General features: G+C 41.0%; 1 protein-coding gene across 8 annotated transcripts in view; it reads right to left on the bottom strand.

Moving 5' to 3' along the window:
• The window catches only part of CPAMD8 (C3 and PZP like alpha-2-macroglobulin domain containing 8), a 68,345-nt gene that overhangs the window by 10,678 nt on the left and 39,085 nt on the right, over nt 1-18,582 (bottom strand). For 6 of the 8 annotated variants that reach the window (XM_052802527.1, XM_052802523.1, XM_052802525.1 and 3 more), the window contains 13 exons: nt 18,091-18,172; nt 16,418-16,574; nt 15,869-15,943; nt 13,680-13,845; nt 13,035-13,121; nt 11,970-12,106; nt 11,436-11,591; nt 10,978-11,040; nt 10,359-10,597; nt 6,997-7,084; nt 1,451-1,525; nt 620-725; nt 420-530 (listed from right to left, as the gene is read on the bottom strand). In XM_052802527.1, the coding sequence (XP_052658487.1) occupies nt 420-530; nt 620-725; nt 1,451-1,525; nt 6,997-7,084; nt 10,359-10,597; nt 10,978-11,040; nt 11,436-11,591; nt 11,970-12,106; nt 13,035-13,121; nt 13,680-13,845; nt 15,869-15,943; nt 16,418-16,574; nt 18,091-18,172 (1,542 nt within the window). Of the gene's footprint in view, nt 1-419; nt 531-619; nt 726-1,450; nt 1,526-6,996; nt 7,085-8,878; nt 9,380-10,358; nt 10,598-10,977; nt 11,041-11,435; nt 11,592-11,969; nt 12,107-13,034; nt 13,122-13,679; nt 13,846-15,868; nt 15,944-16,417; nt 16,575-18,090; nt 18,173-18,582 lie in introns of those variants that run through there. The other 2 variants (XM_052802531.1, XM_052802529.1) reach the window with 2 other exon arrangements.

The raw sequence follows: 18,582 nt of genomic DNA, 5'->3' as shown, positions 1-18,582 counted from the left end.
GTTTCTGGGGAAAGTTATTTCTTTCACTGATGCATGAAATTGTTCAATCTTCCTACAGTTAATTGTGGAACTCTATTGCAAGATATTGTAGAGAAAGAAAAACAAATTGCATTTGAAAGAGTTTTTACCTTTACGTTTATTAACACATCTCACCTTGTGCACGTTCTTCCAGAATTACACATTATATCTTGACTCTGAAGCAAATAATAGTCACTCTGATGACTGAAGAGCAGACTACACTGGTCTGTTTGGCTGTCCTAAGTTTAATATTGCTATCCCACAGACCTTTCTAAAACTTCCACTAACACAGATAGTGAAATAGAGCATTTTTCCAAATATCATTTTGAGTTCTGAACTCCTGGAAAGTACGTCTGTGTGCCCATTTTCCAAAAAATCTGCTTGGCTTTGGTGCAACTTACCAACCCATTGGCTAGCTGAGCTTTCCACTTCATTGCACGTTGGACCATCACAGAGCTCCCGAGCCAAGGGACTGTTTTCACTGACGTTGTAGAAACGAGTTGCTTCAAAAGCTGCAAGCCAGCAAGAATGAGAAATCACAAGTGAGCCTTATGCCTAGAGCTCTAATGCTGGCAAAAATCAAAGGAAAACAGGCACATACCTGGCTCATAGTAATCATACACTTTGATAGGAACAGGAGCTGTTTTCCCAACTATATGCTCTCTGAAAGCTTGAAACTTTACACAGGTCATGCACTGGCTAGGAATCTGTATGAAATTGTGTAAAAGACTTATTGTAACAAAACCTGCACTTTAAGTGAAGAGAGAGACAAATAAACGTAGTATGTGCCCCTAATGCTACTCGCTGTGCTGGACACTTGGGGAGAACAAAGACACCTCCAATACTAGGTATAGAGACAAAGATAATGAATAAAAGCCAAACAGGATGAATTAAAATACATGATACTTTGCTGGTCTTTAAAGCACATACTTGCCATGCAACAATGTCAGAAAGTCAAACCTGAAACTCAAGCTCTATTCTCTGACTTACCTAACACCACTCCTGTCATCAGCCAGCTTGCTAATGCAACTAGCTAACAATTTACTGCTGATGACCAAGCCAGGAGAGATCTCATCTTCCACTCTCAGGCATGTGCTGTGAGATCTGAATTAGACTGCATTTTTACTCCGACCTTTTAGCAACACTAGTTGTACCTGAAGGTCAGATTATTTTGAAGCAAAAATTAAGTAATACCTGCCCAGAAATTCTATATAGGCTGAAGCTAATCACTTGCCTCTATTATGCTTTGGTTTCCAACCAAAACCACAACACCTACCTGCCTCAAAAGAGGCTCAAGCAAGCAGCCAGTTAAAGCTGCATGGTAATCCTCATCTGTGAGGGACCATCAACATCAATATGTATCTGTGCCTGATTCACTGGTCATTTGCCTTTCACTGAAAAGCAACAAAATTGTAAGAAACAACATCATTACCTCATCAAAATAAAAAAGGACTTTTCTTCCATCCACTTCATATCTTTTTAATCCAATTTGCTTGTTCATCAATAACTGGGGAAAAAAAAAATCAACAGGTTTAGTTTCATCTCATTTTATAGAGAACAGGTTGAAAATAAAAAATAAGAAAGATTTTTAGAATGCTTAGAAAACCGATCAGACACTAAACCCCAGGGATTTCTTTGGTGGAAAAGGATGTTTCAATAAAGGGAGGGAAATGCAAAGAGGTTTGCAGTCACTATCATACAACTGAGGAAAAAGCCATCTGTGTTCTTTTCTGTGACCTGATGAGGAATGCTTGCAAGGTGCACAATGCTGAGTGTTCTTCCTGGTCCGTGGTGCATTTATCTCTCTCATAGTATGCCTGACAAATCATCCATAATCTAACTGAATAGCTCCCAGATTGTTTTCAGTACCAAGGCTCAAGCAAGACCTCAGAGACCCCAAAACACTCGATAAAGTCTCTTATTTACACTCCTTCAGATCGCCAGGGAATTATGCTGGTGGATCACACCGGGTATTAAAGGTCCCCTTCTCCCACCAGCTGAAAAATCCAAAACATTCTTCTGCCAGGAGAATTAATCCTTACATTTGAAAAGAGCAGCCATTTGAAAGACCCCTAGGCATCCTTCCTTTTGACGAATGGGGTCAGGCCAGGCTTCTGCTACTCATCTTCTCTCCCTCTGAGTCCCAGGGATTTGTCATTTGCATTGAACCAGTCAGGCCCACAGACTACCTCTTCTTATGCTTTTTATTTATTGGGACAATCTGCATACCTAAGGAATATCAGAACACAGTCCAGGAGTACTTCCCACATCTGGGATGCTACTGCCCCTAATCTACCCCAGCCATTTGTAAAAGTGCCCTAGCTCATCTCCTCATACTGAGTGCAGGTCTGTACGTATATCATGATCACAGTCTTCAGAGGAAAGTGCAAGAGGCCTCATTTACAAATTACTGCGCCGCCTCAAAGAATCCAGTAACTATCTCCCTGGTACAGAATGCTAATGAATCACCCCCAAAATACAAATGCTGTCATCTGATATGATTCTGCAACATTTTATTTTTAAAATTTCCAAAAGAGTTAGTCCTATGATTTTCCGTATTTGGAATACTAACATCTCAATATTATGATGACCATCATGCTGTATGTACTTGATAAGTTGATCAATCATTACTGTTTTGATAAATTGTATTCAGAACACATCTATCATGTGAAAAACATATAATCCAGAATCTAGGAAGGATGATGGCCTGTGGAAAAGGACTCTTGCATTTTAATCCCAGTTTGGGGAGTCGAGTAAGGGCCAGAGCAGATAACTTTAATTCCGTCCTCCAAACTGTCCTATTATTTTAACTTCTCTGTCAGACAATCCCATTTGTGACATAGGGATGATATTTCCTTGGCCTTTTTTTTTTTTTTTTTTGTAAATGTTCCTAAGTTATTTTGAGATCGTAGAATGAAAACTCTGTGGAAAGGAGAATAAAGCATTATTATTGTTATGTATTAGAAAGAATGAAATGAAGCAAAAAGCATTTCTACTGACATTTGCCCAAACCTGCTATCAACAGCTTTAACTGTGAATTTCTTCAGTATAGTGCTTCTAGTTGTAAAACCCTGCACACAGCTTCCTGCTATTACTGTAACAAGCAAAGGAACATGTGTTTAAGTCCCACACAATATGGAAAGGGCCAATTTAATTTGTCCTTATAATTTTAGGGGCCTGATGGTGGCTGTTATTACTCAGCAGTAGATGGCTGCAGACAGTCCTTTTATGAGGGCTTGGAGAGGCTGGCGCCACCGGGAAATGCTCAGCTCAGCTAAAGTTGCATTTTTCTGGTGAAGCTTGATATATACCAGCCTGTGGTGACCTCCTGACCTTGTCGACACCCAGCATTATTAGAAGGATTTGTGGCTGCACAGCCAGGGGGGCTGCCCTCAACGTGCAACAGAGCATTCATTAACCATCACTGCCCCGGAGCTGCACGTGGGTCCGCTCTGCGCACACTGCTCCCTTGTGAGGGCAAACAACAAACAAGGAAATCTGATTTACAGCCCTGCCCCTCCTCACCAGGAGGAGAGGGAAATGGCTAGGGTAACAAGAAAATGCAGCAGTGGGAATGACAGGACTTGCCTCTGCTGAAGGTAGCGTCCAAAATACATAACAAAACTAGTACTGGGTACTGAAGAATTTCATTTTGGTCAGCATGACTTGGATACACATTTGATAGCCATGAATAAATCATAGGGGTTGGATCTGCATCTTCACTGCCTACCTATATATATGCTTGAGCTTTGTCCCTACATTTCATTTTTACAGATGCAAAGCGTTTCTGCAATAAGAAAGATGGAATTCAGCTCTTCAAGGGGAACATTCCCCCTTGAAGATGCAATATCCTTCCCAATTTAGCAAAATCTCCTACTGCCCAAAGGAAGTAATTCTGTTCTGATTATGGAAATAGACTGCCCAGTACTGAATCCCAAGCGCAGAATCCTCTCTCCAAATCAAGGCACCAACTACACAGTCTTTCACCCAAAGAACTTTCAAAACAGCGGGTTTTGAACCAGCTTTTTTGTATCTTATAAGCACTGAAGAAGTATGCACTGCATGAAGTACCTGACATCCTTCTGAGATTTGCAAGGACTTAACTCAGATCAGCTCTGTGCTGCAGGAACTCAGCCTCACCAGTTAAGAAAGAGAATCAGCTCCTTTCCCCCTTAAGACAGGGAGAAAGGAAAAGAAACCACCTGCTATTCTATGCCCAGAGACCCTAACAGATGGGGCTATGCTGGGACTCTGTTGCTTCTCTACCCATAGAGGCAGGAACATGAGATTCAGACAGGCAACAAGATACCACAAGGGAAAACACAACCAACAGATCTGCTTAGTGCTAAAGAAAGCCTAACATGCTGGAGAGCTCATTCAATTCAGCTTTGAGAAAATAACTCCTGTGCAGTAGCAGGGCAGCTTGCTTTTACCCTCTGACTGCTTCCATCCAGACCACGCTTGGGGAGATGACAGAACGGAGAAAGGGTAGGAAGCTGACGCATGAAGCTTCCCAGACATTGATGCATCTATCTGACACACAAGCAGTGTGGGTAAGCCTCCCTCTTTCTCTGCTCCAGTTTCAATATGCCCAGTGTTTGTTTCTGATTTAGGAGTGCTGACCAGCACCTGGTCAAGGAACTAGCAGTGCTGAGGCACCAGCAAGATGGCACTGAATGTGACACAAGAATCTCTGAAACCATGAGAAACCAAACATCAGAGGCAAGCTGGTGTCGCAGAGCACAAGGATTATGGCAACACTCTAGCAGACAAGAGAGAACAAGAGATACCGCAAACAAAAGTGTTTTGAAACATTATACAGCTGGCTCATTGGGGAAGCAGAATCAGAGTTTCCTTGCAGAGAGTATATCCTAATGTTAATCTATATTCACTATTATCTTCAGTGTTTCCGCTACTTAGAACATGTACAACATGCCCTGAACGCAGGTTAGTGTAAACCATCAGACACAGCACAGGAGAAGATTGCTGCATGTAGCAGCCTTTTAGTAGTAACTAAATACAAAATAAGCATGTTTGGTTTACAAGTCTTTGTCTGGGAGACCTGCATGGCCCAGCCATGTAAATAAGTCTCACACCAGAGCACAACTGCCTTGGCAAAAAGGAAAAAATGTTCAGGGACTGAAATGACAGAACCTATGGAGTCCCTTGTAAAACATGACCATATGGGACCTTCTCAGGACTCAGCCTAGAAACTCTTAACTCTGTCCCCTGCTGAAACCAGTAAAGGAGATATTCACTCGGTACAGCCTAGAAAATGGGAGCTCCTATTTCTGTAATTTCTTCTTAGCCTGTTTCAGGAAAAATAAGGCGTACAGGGATTTGTTACTTAACCTAAAATTTTTTCTGTTCTTCTGTAATGAAATCCACTTTGCACTCTTTGTTTCAACTCCTTCCCTCTGCTGATAAAACATTCCATGGGTTTAACACCATAAAGATATCCTGTTGTTCTCCTCCTGTCCCATTTTGAGTTCTCTGGTCCTAAGCCAGGTTTCCATCCATGTTTTTTCTACCATTATTTACATAAATTACTATGAAAGAGAACTTATTTGAAAGCAGTACAAACGACCGTCACTCTAGCACCTTCAGCAGGAGGCGATAAAATAGTAACCAAACCCACTACAGGCCCCCTCACCTAATTTTCCTCCTTTCTCTTACCACAGGGATACTGGTGACCTCCTACTGGTGGTCTTGCCTCATCTCAATAGCCATATTCAGTTTGTTGCACCATTTGTTGCATGTGAGAGAGAATATCAGACTCAAAGGTCAACAGGCAAATAAAAATTTGATACATTTTACATGCATGCATTTGAAAACAGATTTCTCAACATGCAGCTGTGAACAGATATAAAATAACTTTGATATTTCTCTTTACAGGAATAATTTCGTATCTGATCAACACACATCTCTGTACAAAAGTATTCCAGCACAGCTCCCTAATACTGAAAGGATGCAATTCTCTTCTCAAGGACTAATACACAAGCTTCTCTGGTTTCAGTGACAGCCCAGGAGACTATCTGACAGCAACTTTTGACACGGATTGTAAGCCCCTGAAGAGGAACATATCAGTCTCATTTTCTCCAAGAAAATGCAATGGTGTTTATATTATAAATTAGCCAAATCAATTGAAATCCTAGAGAAGACAAAGCAATGTGCACTTCTCCTTGAATTAGGATGTCAAATTAAGTTGCCTGGTCTTCACTACAATTCTGCTTTAAAATTCTTTCCCCAAATCCCTCCCCCTCCCAGTATAATGAAGATAAAGTTATTAGTGGAAGAGATCTTTTGGAAGCAAAATAGGTTTTAGCTCTTCACTAGTTCTCAAGGATGCAAAGATTTTACACCTCTTTAGTTAAAGAGTCCTTAAAAACTATTTGCAGCATAAAACCCACACATGAATACACTGTAATGCTTCCACAAAATATAAAGCAAAGCTAAAGATTACAGTTCATCTCCCCTAGAGGGCTGGCTGGGTAAGAGGCACATTCTGTCCACCTTAGTTTGGCTTGCAATAAACATGATGTTCTCCCAGAAGAAAAGAAAAGAAAAAAAAAAAAAAAGGCAAAAAATTCCAAGACACAGAGCCTCCAAAGAAATGGAATCCAGATGTTGGAGATAACACAGCCCACTAAGAAGCCATAAACAGCTCCTGTTAGAGCACATTTTCACTTCAGCATTTCCAAATGGGTCTCATTTAATTACTGTGCACTGTGCTCAGTAATAAACCTTCACTTGGCCATGTTCAGTAAATTTGTTAATCTTGCTCAGAACATCTGTTTGCTCATTTCTGAGAAATATTTTTTGACAAGTGAAATCTCCTGCCTCCCCGATTTTAATTGCATCTTTTCAGACAGTGCTCTAACATTCAATGGCATTTGCTCCCCAAAGGGAATCCCTGCGAATTAGAGAGCCAGGTCCAGGCCCAAGATCATGCCTTACACTCTCATTACAACATCTTACCTGCTCTAGGCTCTCAATATCTGCACGAAACCCTGAGAACAATGGCACTTCCAAGACAGCCATGTTAGAAGATCCAGAGTGCAGCCATCTTCCCATGAGAACAAAAAGAAAGAATGAAAACAAACTCAGGATCCAAGATAACAACTGGTACATGGACAACTCATGATGGAGAACAACTGAAACAAACCTCAGAGGAAAAAATATTAAAAGGATCTACTCTTCTTTGAAGGACTTGTTGAAAGCCACAGCCTACTTGGTTTTACAAAATCCTTTTTTCTGCTTTTATTCAACAAAAAATAAGCACAACTCACAGAGGGCAGAGATGTAGAAGATGTCCAGGCAAATGGAGGTAGAAAAGCAGAAGGAAGGATGTAGTCTCCTGTGGGGCTGCTTGCTTTATTTTTCAATTAATCACTGAGAAAATGCACTTGGTAAAAGGAAATAACCCCTTGGAGTAGAAGAAACTTCTGTTCTTTCCTAAGTGGAAGGCTGTAAATGGATTGTGGTGTAAGAAGAATGTTACTTCCCAATACCAGGCAAAGTCATTCAACCCTGGGGTTTCGTAAATGGCCGTTTCCCTGCAGCATCTAACTGACACTGAGAAAAGTATCTTTGCTAATGACTCGGCAAACTCACTCTCTAGCTACTAGTGTTAAAGAATTCACTGCCTATATCATCCTCTATAATATCAATGAAGACTCAAAAAACCCACCGAAATTCAGAGTTGTTACTGCTGAAACATGCACAAAACAAAACCAAAACCAAAACCAAAACACAGGTAGGGGTGGAGAGAAAGTTTATTTGGGCCATTGCAAAAGATTTCAATTTCTTGCAGCATGGCAGAAGAGTTGACATCATAACAAAGAAGCTCCTGCTAATTCCAAAACAATGCTCCTTTTCTCTGCATCCACATATAGTCAGCTCTAAACTATCCCTCCTTGGCAGCTTACCTGCTTACTGTTCAGTTGCACCACAAAGACAATGAGCTTGGACCCAGGAGGGCTTATTAGCTCATGCCCAGCACTGAGAAAACAGTACACAGCTTCCAGGACAAAATTTGCCATATCTGAACTGGCTCCTGCAGGGCTACTTGGAGGCCTCTCTATGGAGACCTCCACAGCTGGGGTGGGTGTGTGAGTTTGCTGAAACACTGCACAGAGCCAACCTGGATGTAATGCCACAGCCCAGCTCATACACCCACAGTAGCGTGAGGTGGTCTGCGGACAGATCCAGTTGGCTCTGCATAAGACAGTTCAGGGCTGACAGTCTCCCAGAGACGTTAAGCCTTGTTAATCCCAACCTAATTCCATGCACCATACTGCCTAAAAAATCCTATAGTATCCCATTCCCTGCATTTTTCCCATCCTCTGTTATATATCATAGCCCTCTATTTCCCATACTGTGTTCTCCCTAATTCCTCGAAAGCGCCCCAAGGACTTCACTGAGCATGACAACACTTAATTACATTCTGAAGAACACCCCCAGCTCAAAATATTTCAATTGTCATCCTTAGATGCACTCCTCTATTCGCATCGCCTAAATAAGATGATGAAGGAGTTAAAGGAGCATCATTACAGGAAGAAGGGGAGGAAAGCTTTTGTTTTCTTTCCAAGCAATCAATCTCTGTGGACTGGGCTTCCTCTCAAATTTCTGTCTTTGTTCCAGGAATTCCCAGGGCAGAAGTTTCAGAAATAAAAACAGAAAGGTTGTGTTGATGCAGGGCAGCCTCCTTAGTTACAGGCATCTTCAAGGGACTGACAAGACTTTACAAGCCTACCTCCCCAATACGAGCTGCAGTGCTTAGGCAGGGGGAGAAGAGGTTGAGAAAGGGATATTGTGTTATATACAGCCAGACCAACCCTAGCAAACTTTTGGATGATGAGTTTGAGTTGCTCGTCACTGGCTGTTGTTACTGGAGGGAGGAAGAATTCAACTAGTCCAAACAATGCCTGGCCCAGGATTTCACAGGCTTGTGGCAATCAGAGGCAATGCATCTGCCAGCAACATGGCCATGCGAGCAAGGGGCAAGTGTGTTGACAGAGATAACAAGATCTCATCTTTGCCTGGAGTCACTGTGACTGTTTTCAGGACTGTAGTCACTGTATGGTTTTGCCTCTGCAGGAAGGAAGGAGACAGAAACTGATGGGGGAGCGAAAGTTTTCCATTTCCATGAATTGCATCTGAGCCGTTCACTTGACTTCTGCTGTTTGAGTTCAGTGAAGCTGTAGCCCCACCACCTGCCATGCTCCTGGTCACAAATATGCAGGTTAGTTATGAATTTCTTGGGAATGGCTTCTTCTGGTATATAGTAGGATGCTGTAAGCCCTCCTTATTTACTGTGGTTGTAGCTTTCCCTCTTTTGGGCCAACTTTCCAACAACCTCCTTAAAAATCAAAACATTTTGTAAAGAGATCAGCAATTCCTGATAACTGCAGCAGTACTAACATGTTTAAGCAAAACATGCAAGTGAATTGAATACAGGTCAGAAACTATTCTTGCTGCTGTTTGTCTATAGGCAAGCTGTTTTCTCCTAATATCTTGAGTTTCCCAATCTATAGAATGAGATGGAACTGCTAATAACTTTGCGAAGTGCGTTGACAGCTAGGAATGAAACTTCTGGGACTTTAGTATCATGCCATCTTTAAAAATTATTTTAAATTTCTTTATATGGAACAAGGAGATAAGCAATGAACTTTAGAGAGCTTATTAACAAATAACTGCATATATTGTGCCTTTACCATAGATTCCAAATTCATACCATGGCAACAAGCATCTTCTGTTAGGTTTTTGGTATCCAGAACTGAAGAATAAGCACCTCAAACATTAAAGTCAAGTCAATAATATTTATAAAACTATTGACACGTTTAAGATATTAGTTAACCGGTTAAAATTACCTAGCTCTTTTAGGCTTTAAGGAAAGCCTGTTACTGAAGACCTAGAAAATAATCCAGAACTTTCTATTTTCCTCCTGATACAAGCAAAGGACATTCAATTTGTCTTCTTCAGGGTTTGGAGAGGCAATAATGAAACTTAATGATAAAAACCCAAGGTGTTGCCCTCTTAGTAAATTTTGTTCCTGTTTCTCTACCTTTGACATATATTTAGTACTAAACTTATTAATGCCAGCAGACAATGCTGTGGATGTCCATGCAATAACTCTGTCCTACAACCCACAATTATGGTTAAAATTCTGCAATCTGCTTGTGAGGTGTTCTATCTTACACTGTTTGAGATACGGACAGTGCAGAAAGAATTTGATATTTTTCCTGTATCAATGAATGTATCAGTATAGATGTGCTGATCAGCAAACTAGACGGTCTTTGAGAAACAGGCAGGACATGATGCAGACTGGCATTTCCTACCTAGTGCATGTCTCCAGTATGACTTTGTATTCCCGATGGTCCTGATCTGAAGCTGGGTCATCATCATCCACCAGTGCCCTCTCTCTGTGCAAGGCTTCAGAGCGATTCTCATCTGGAGAGACAGACCGCAGGAGATTTGGAGCTTGAAGATGCTGCTCTGACTTTGGCTCCTTCAGGTTAACCAGGAGCTGGAAAGCTGGTTTGGCAATAGGATCAGGTACATTGTAAGTGACATCAATCTGCAGCAGAAAGGGGGGAAAACCAAAACAAATCAGGGCAGTTTATTAGACCCCAATGTTTCATAGCATCTACAAATGTTCCCTAAAGACCAGCATAAACACCAGATCTCTTCAGACAGAGGTAGTGGTGAGCACAGAGGCAATAGAGGCTTTACGACACAGTTATATATAGGTAAAGCTGTACCAGAGCAGATTCACCCTAGTACAATCACATTTACTTCTATGAATTAAAGCAACACCACGTTATGCAAATACTTTGAGAGAAATTCAAAGTGTAACTCCTTCCTCATAGCAAACTGGGATTAAAAAAAGTAGCAAACAGACTGTGAGTTTAGAGATCATCTGCTCACAAACTTTCTCCAGCCCCATAGCAACTTTACCTGCATCAGACAGCAGCCTTCACCTTTGGCACTCACAAACAGCCCCGTTGGAATACTGGGGATCTGGGGAGAATCCACAGTTAAGACACAAGACATGGCACTCAGAATGGAAACATATCAATTTTAGCTTTATTCTGTACAAAATATCTTTCCGGTTATAGAGGAGACTGCAGAAGTGAAGTTAGTAGGGCTCACTCTTTTCAGCCACCTGCATTTAACAATGGTAGAACCAAGCAGCAGCACAAAATAAGCATCAGGCATTAGTTATGGTAAAAATGCCTTTAACTTTGAGTGCTGTCTCCTTCACATCAGAACCCAGCCATAAAACCCCAGAAAGTCCCAAGATCTGTGTTTAACTTGTGCTTTTACCACTACTGAACTTACCTGAGTTGTCATTCAGAACACAGCTCACATGGATCACTTTAAAAAATTGGCTACATAAACACAAAGCCACCTACCACTGCAGTCTGGAGGACTTTTTTATTCATCTTGTTAAGCTCAAATGTCTCCTGGTAGTCTAGATTAGTAGAAGCCAAGGAAATGGTAAGGTTGACTCCTCCAACGTAAGAAAGGATAGCATATTCAGCCAGAGCCTGCAGGGCTACACATGTGTCCTACGGATCAGAAGAGGCAGAGATCAGAATAGTGAGGAATACAGGAGCACATTAAACTTACAAACAAGCACCATGCTGTACAGTCATCAGCTTCTGGTAGCAGAATCTTCCTTATTAATTCAGATAGCAAAAGAAACACTAGGTTTTGTTCACTTTTGCTGTCGAAGGCATCTGTAAAGACAAAGTCTAGGTTCCTTCCAAACTATCAGTCTGAGAAGAAAGCAGTAAAGAGCACCGGAAAGGTTTTCTTCTTACCAGGACACAGACAGTTTTTGTCTGGACTCTAGACAGAAACTCTGTGTTAACCATTCCTGAATCAATTGATTTCTACAATTGATTATGCATGCATTGAAGCTACCTTCTTCAGAGGCAGCCCACCTGAGTAGATGAGAATCCTCCAAGTGCGTTCCTTTGCTGTGAAAGCCATTTTACTACTGGGAGCGCAGAGGCCACATCTCCTAGGAGTGTGTACGTCAAAAGGGCATAAGATGTCATTTCCACTTCTGCAGAAACAACTGAAAAAGAGGGGCGAAAAAATAAAAATCAAAATACCATCTAGAAGTGAGAGTCTGGGCAGGTCTAGAGATAGTTCTATGAATATTCATTAACTGAAAAATAAAAAAAAAAAGTTAAGAGCCTGTAGAAGTAAACACACGAAAAGTGAAGTTAAAAGAAGTCTGCACCCAAGATGCATCACCTTCCAAAGATATCTCTGCTTCCAACATAAGCTCTTTCCTTCACACAATAGATAACCTCCTTTCTACTTGATTGTATCCCATAAGGAATTTCTCTCCCGCTCCAGTTCTACTTTGCTGCTGCCCATACTATATTCCTGTCCTAGAGATTTTCTTACAATATCCAGTTAGATCCCTCCTGAACATTGGTGCACCTACATTATATTAGAAGAATCAGTGGCTTTAAGTGACTTGAAAATTATAACATCATTCACCGTTGTTGTGGCTTTGATAGTTAAAGTCTAGGAAATCAGCTGAAATGCCAGTGACTGGCAATAAAAGCTGAGTATACAATACCTAGCTTAGGTCCATTTGAAAATACAAGCTAAACAGCTCTAAAATTACATGTATTTGACTTCTCTCAGATTTCCATTTCAAGTGATTCCTCCCTGATGGAATCCCATATGGCTTTCACTCTTCTGTATCACTCACTGTCTTTATAAAACTGGACTGAAAAATAATGAGATAGCGGGGGCTGAAAAGACAGTCCTGTCTTGACCACATTTAGCTCTGTCTCTCATTTGCTCTTAACCAGCACTTTCAGCACGTTACCTGCCTTTTGTAAGCTCTCATTTCATCCAGACCCTGTCCTGACTGACTGCCATTTTCAGAATACCTTGTATTATATAAGCAATTCACTAGAATACACACAGTCAGTGGCCTGCTGTTGCAGCCCATTCCCTTATCTCTGTCTTTGCAGTACAAGTACCTGACTGAGAGAGACCATCATTAAATCCCATGAAGGTATCTTCATCAGTAACAAGAGTTCCCGTCAAGCTCCAGTGTGTAAAGCCATCTAGAAAAATAGGACAGTGCAATATGTAATGTTATTACAGCAGGACTGCAGCTAAGCCTCTGTGTATGGGAAGAATCAAATTCTACTTTTGCATTGACTCAAAGAACAGATTTACGCCCTGAACTGTACTGTCCCTCCTTTTAGACAAGCATCCCGTGGGCTAGAGGCTCCCTTTGCAATTATAAAGATGGCTCAATGTGACAAATTAGGTAATGCTTGGATTTTGGATCAAAATACACCATCAGGGAATATGACGTGTTACAAGGCAAACTCTGTCATATTGACAGGAAAGGCACTGCAGAGCCTCTGGTACACTTGCCTTCCTTCAGCATCAGCTGCATGTGTGGAACTAAGGTACTCAGCCCTCTTTACAGAGAATCAGGAAAACTCTTCTTGCCTTACAAAGTCAAATTGTACTGTGAGGAAGACCTCATCTCACAGGCTCTATCCTCTCTAGTAACTCAAATATATCATTCAAGTTGCAAGGGCTATTTGCTTGTTCCTATAAGAGGATTGCCAGTTCAGGGACTTGCCAGATTGGACCCAGGAGCACAGTACCTTGTGTAATAGCCATGCTGTTCATTTTCCGCAGCGTCACAGCAGCAGAAGGACTGTGTAGCAGTGTCAGGGCATATGCAATCAAGGCAGTAGTGTAGGGGTCTTCTGCTGAATACAAGTTGGACTCTAAGAAGTGTTTTGCTTTGTCAACAGCCGTTCTTTCTTCCTATATTTAGGGGAAAGAGCCCAGACAGTTTACCAGCCTCTATATCTCAGAAATTAGAATCACTTTATTTCTCATTGCTTTATGTCCATTAAAAAAAACAAAAACAAAAAAAACAGCTAGGAAAGATGCATTTTGCTCTCTGCAGAATGACACTAACAGTTTGCTTTCCCTAAGAAAAGCCATGCATCACAAATTCAAAAAAAGGAGCAAATAGCACAGCAAGAATGATCTAGACTAACACTGAGACACATTTATTCCCGCCTAAAGCTGAAGAAATTTCATGCCCCTGCAAGGCAGCAGATGAACAGAGCAGAAGCGAGCTCTCTACTGTATGTTTGATTGTGTTCCTGACACTCTGGAGCGTCTAGCAGACGCCAGAGGATAATAAAGGCCAAGGTTCCCAGGGGTCCCTGCAGCCAACAAACATGTTTTATTAACTCCCTCAATGACCTCACCATGTAGGAACGTGGCTCTGATAATTTATAGAAACAATTTAATTGGACTTGATGTAATTTGGTTTCCTTTGATTTCCCTGTGGCACTAACCTTCCCCTTCCTCATTTCCTAGCTAAGATCGTTAGTAACACTTGCAAATCTCCTCTAGGAAAACTATTAGATCCACATAAACTGCACTTCCAGCAAATAAAAATGCTAGGGCTGTCTTGACACACAGCAGCCCAGGGAGAACATCACATCACTTCTCAGAGGGGGGACACCGCTGACAGGGAGGCAGAAAGTTACTCTACGAGCATTGGAGGATTTTCTAATTTCTTTTTTTTTTTTTTTTTTAATTTTTAATAAGGTTGAAGGCCTCCCGCTCCAACAAGAACTGGGGGTTAGGGGGTATCTGCTTGCAGCAGCAGCATGGTCTCACTCTTCAAGCTCTACAGGGATGCCATCAGAAGTGCTGAGATTATCACAGAATTTCTGAATAGTTACTGCTGTTTGCACTGGCTGTTTCAAAGTCTCCATAAACTCACTGGGTTGAAATGGACTGCCTGAATGGGCAATCCTTTCGTCTGAGTACAGATCACCAAGACATGCTGCAATATCCACTACACCTCCTGTTTTAATTTTCCAGTTCTACCTGTACAGACCTACTTGCTCACCACCACTCTTTCCCTTGGCTGTTGAAGAGCAAGTGAAGAACTGTATTCATGCCTTGTTCAGCACATCTGCAAGTGGACATTTTCCCAGTCAGTTAGTGGGAAGGTTTAACTGTGATATTACCTGACCACCTCCATTCTAGTGAAATTGCATGCAGGCAAAAATACAACAGAGCAGAGGAGTACTCTTTTTACCATGAGTTTTAAGAAAGAATCTTTAAAACGCCAGTTGTACTGGGAGCGATTTTTTTTTTTCCCTCCTTCAAAAATTATCCAGCGTAATTGCACGTTCCTATGTAGCTTTTATTTTTTTCTGTAGTGTTCCTGTTCTGTCTCATTACAAAGAAGAGAAATATTTTTCTCCAGAGTCCTCAATCCAGCACATTACAGGAGCGCAGCTCTCCAAAGATACTGTAATCTAATAGCAGTAGCATTTTGGCCACTGTAGCAAAAGGCAGACCGCAAAAGTTTTCTGGATCCCCAAAGCCTATGCAGCCCTAGTTAATCTGCTGTTAGCACTAAGCTAGCTAGTTAAAGTTTTTCTGAGTATATATAGGCAAACTACCAGTATCTGCATAGGCTGCAATCACACCTTGAAATTGCAAGGCAGAAAACATTTTTTGCAGCTATTTTTGGGAGAGGTTGGGGGATGGGGTTGCAGGGAAGAGTTTTGCTCTGATAGAATAACCCTTGAGGTGGTGGTTGAAGGATGGGAAATCACCTTGAATAACTTCAAGATTCCTTAACTTTAGAATAATCTCAAGGCTTTCCAACAGCCTCTGTTACCTGGATGCTATCATTCTAGTGAGCACAGAACCTTTGAAAGTGAACAGCAGTAAAATCAAGTTTAAAAAAAAAATGGAGAGAATTTTTAGAATATGTAGAACATGAGAGCTATTTTAGCTAAGTTTTTGTTACCTGAGAAGTTACACCTGTTTCCAGAAGAGATGCAACCACATAAGCTGTCAGGGAGATCTTACCATGGATTCCACCCTGGAGGACAACAAATTTAAACCACTGGATGAAAACTAGAGAAAAGGACGCTGGATAAAAAGACTCTTGAAGCAAGACAAAGAATATGTTATAACTATAAGAGAAGCTGTGGCATCACAGAACTTCTTTTCCTTTGCACATAAGGAGTATGAAATTTAGGAACCCGACCCAACATTGTAGCTTCCTTCCCTAGCGATAGCCTGAGAACAGACTCAATGCACATAACTTCATACTCCAAGACATGACTCTGAAGTGTTTTGCAAGACTTGACATCTTGCTTTCCATTCTAACAGGACAGCACACAGATACCTTGATAGACTTTTTTTTACCAAAATTCTCCTGGTTCTTCCTACACTATTCTAGCCTTTCAAATGCAATACTCATATTAGGCATAAGACACTGCATCACTTCATGCTTCGATAATAACTTTAAAAATGCACCTACTGCATGATTTTGAGTCTGTATAGTTTTTACCTGAATGTCCTTATTTAGTATCCTGCCCATAGCAGGAAAAGAACCATCTTCTTTCTGATGCTGGATGATCCAGTCTTTGGCAGCTGTTAGTTCTTTCGGGTCAATGAAAATAAACCCACGAGACTGTGCAAAGGACTTGAGGACAAAAGCTGTTAGCCTGTAAATACGAATTTATCATCTTTACTGAGAAAACAAATTCAGAATAATGTATCAGTACGGGGAAAACAACATTCCTAGAAAGCAGAAATTTTAAAAATCTTGTTGGGGAAACACTAAATACTGTTAAAAAAAATTAATAGTACATAAAAGCACCTGAACACTGTCCAAACTTCTGGATAAGAGCAGGATTAAGGGTCAACAGATTAAATTGAAAAGTATAACTGGGAGATATAGTTGTCTTAGTTATGACACACTCTGAAGTTCAGTTCCCTTTTATAGGTGCTCATCTGCTACCCATATTATTAAAGCTTTTAAGTTAAGAATCAATATCCTTATAAATATGGAATTATTTGTAAAGAAAAGAGAGGACTAAATTTTCCAATTTTGCTACTGTTAACTAAAAAAAAAAAAGATATCCAGACCCATTGCTAAAGTCTGAGGCTGTGTTAGACTTTATACAGAATTAAGACTTAAGAAAGCAATAGAAGTGTTTTTGGAATTCTAAACCTCTGACACGCAACAAGTGTGAACTCTGGCCAGCTTTGGGAGATTGAATCATTCATTTTACAAGCCTCTGAGGAATGGGAGGGTAGAAAGCATGCTGCCTGGCAGGGGATTTTTCAAGTGTTAAGTAATTCTGTGTCACCATATTTTACATCTAGGGACTGGGAGATGCCAGATCTGAGATAAAAGTTTACTATCTTAGAAACAGTGAGGCAGCAGCATCATAGAAGTGGTACTTCCCCTCAGATGAGTTAATGAAGAAAATCAGCTTAAAGCAAAATACAGAGCAGATGGAGAAGCACAAGCAAATGAATGAAGACAAGAATCTACTACATGCTAATGTGATGTAACGTACAACTGTAAAGGCCATGGTTTCCTAAGGGGGACGTTACTGAGATGAGCTGATTTATCAGTTTCATAATTTCTGGCTCTCATATTGTTTGACTCTGTAAGGTCCAGCACTTCAATTCCCAAGGCATAAATCCATACCATTCCATTTCATCCGTGAGGGGATATAAAGCACTTGGGAGAAAGACTCCTTTGGGGTTTTGGGGGTTGGTTTTGGTGTTGGGTTTTTTTTTCCCCTACCCTGTTAGACACCTCTGCCGCTTCTAGAGACAGCAAGTTGTTCAGTACATGCTTCAGGCAAAGCTCCATTCCCTAGAGCAAGTAGGTGCTTAAATGCCCCATACATTGCTACTCCAACTCCAGTAGACAAAATATGATCCTTAACTACAGCTTCTGTGCCTAAAGCCTGCACATATTAGTAGATGTGACTACCTTAACTGCCCCTGAGTCTTGAAATATCTATAATACGCATGCTAGTATAGTATGAACACTCAGCAGCATTGAAACAGTATGTCTATAGTCATTGAGTGTTATTTCTATTCTCCACTGTGTGCGATACCATGATGGAAGCTGGAAAATTACTCTTCTTTCCTTGCCAATTGTGTATTTTTCCCATTTAGCAAACACTGAATTTTCTAACTCTGTTTTAAATAGCAACTCACCACATACTCCCCGAGGAATCCCTCTCGCCAAAAGCACTGTATGAACCATCTTGTCTCTTGTAGGTCAGCTGGCGCTGGTAGCCTGGAAGTCACAAAAGAACTGGGGGAGTCCAAAATCCTCACACAGAGAAAAACAAGTATGTAAAGTGAATGAAGACTCAGACCATCTGGCACTAGTGTAAGGGATTCTGCTGCCCGAGGCAACCTCTTATTTTGCTGTGAGTGATAGAGCCAGCTCTGTGTACGTATGCTGTAGCTTATTCAGAAAACCATTCAGGCTAACATCTGTAAGACTACAACTCCTGCATTTTGGCCAGTAGAAATGTTAAAAGTTTTATACCTCTCTGAAAAGATGTAGCATTGAAAGATTTTTACTTAAGCATACAGCCATTCTCCTTCTATTTTACTGAAAGTACCACGCAGATGAAAATTTTTTTCCTATAATGATACAACTGGATTCAGACCTTTCTCCAAAGCTGTTCTTTGGGACAA

Source organism: Harpia harpyja, chromosome 11, assembly GCF_026419915.1.
Source record: "Harpia harpyja isolate bHarHar1 chromosome 11, bHarHar1 primary haplotype, whole genome shotgun sequence".
Lineage (NCBI taxonomy): Eukaryota > Metazoa > Chordata > Aves > Accipitriformes > Accipitridae > Harpia > Harpia harpyja.
This window is presented reverse-complemented; position numbering and strand designations above follow the sequence as displayed.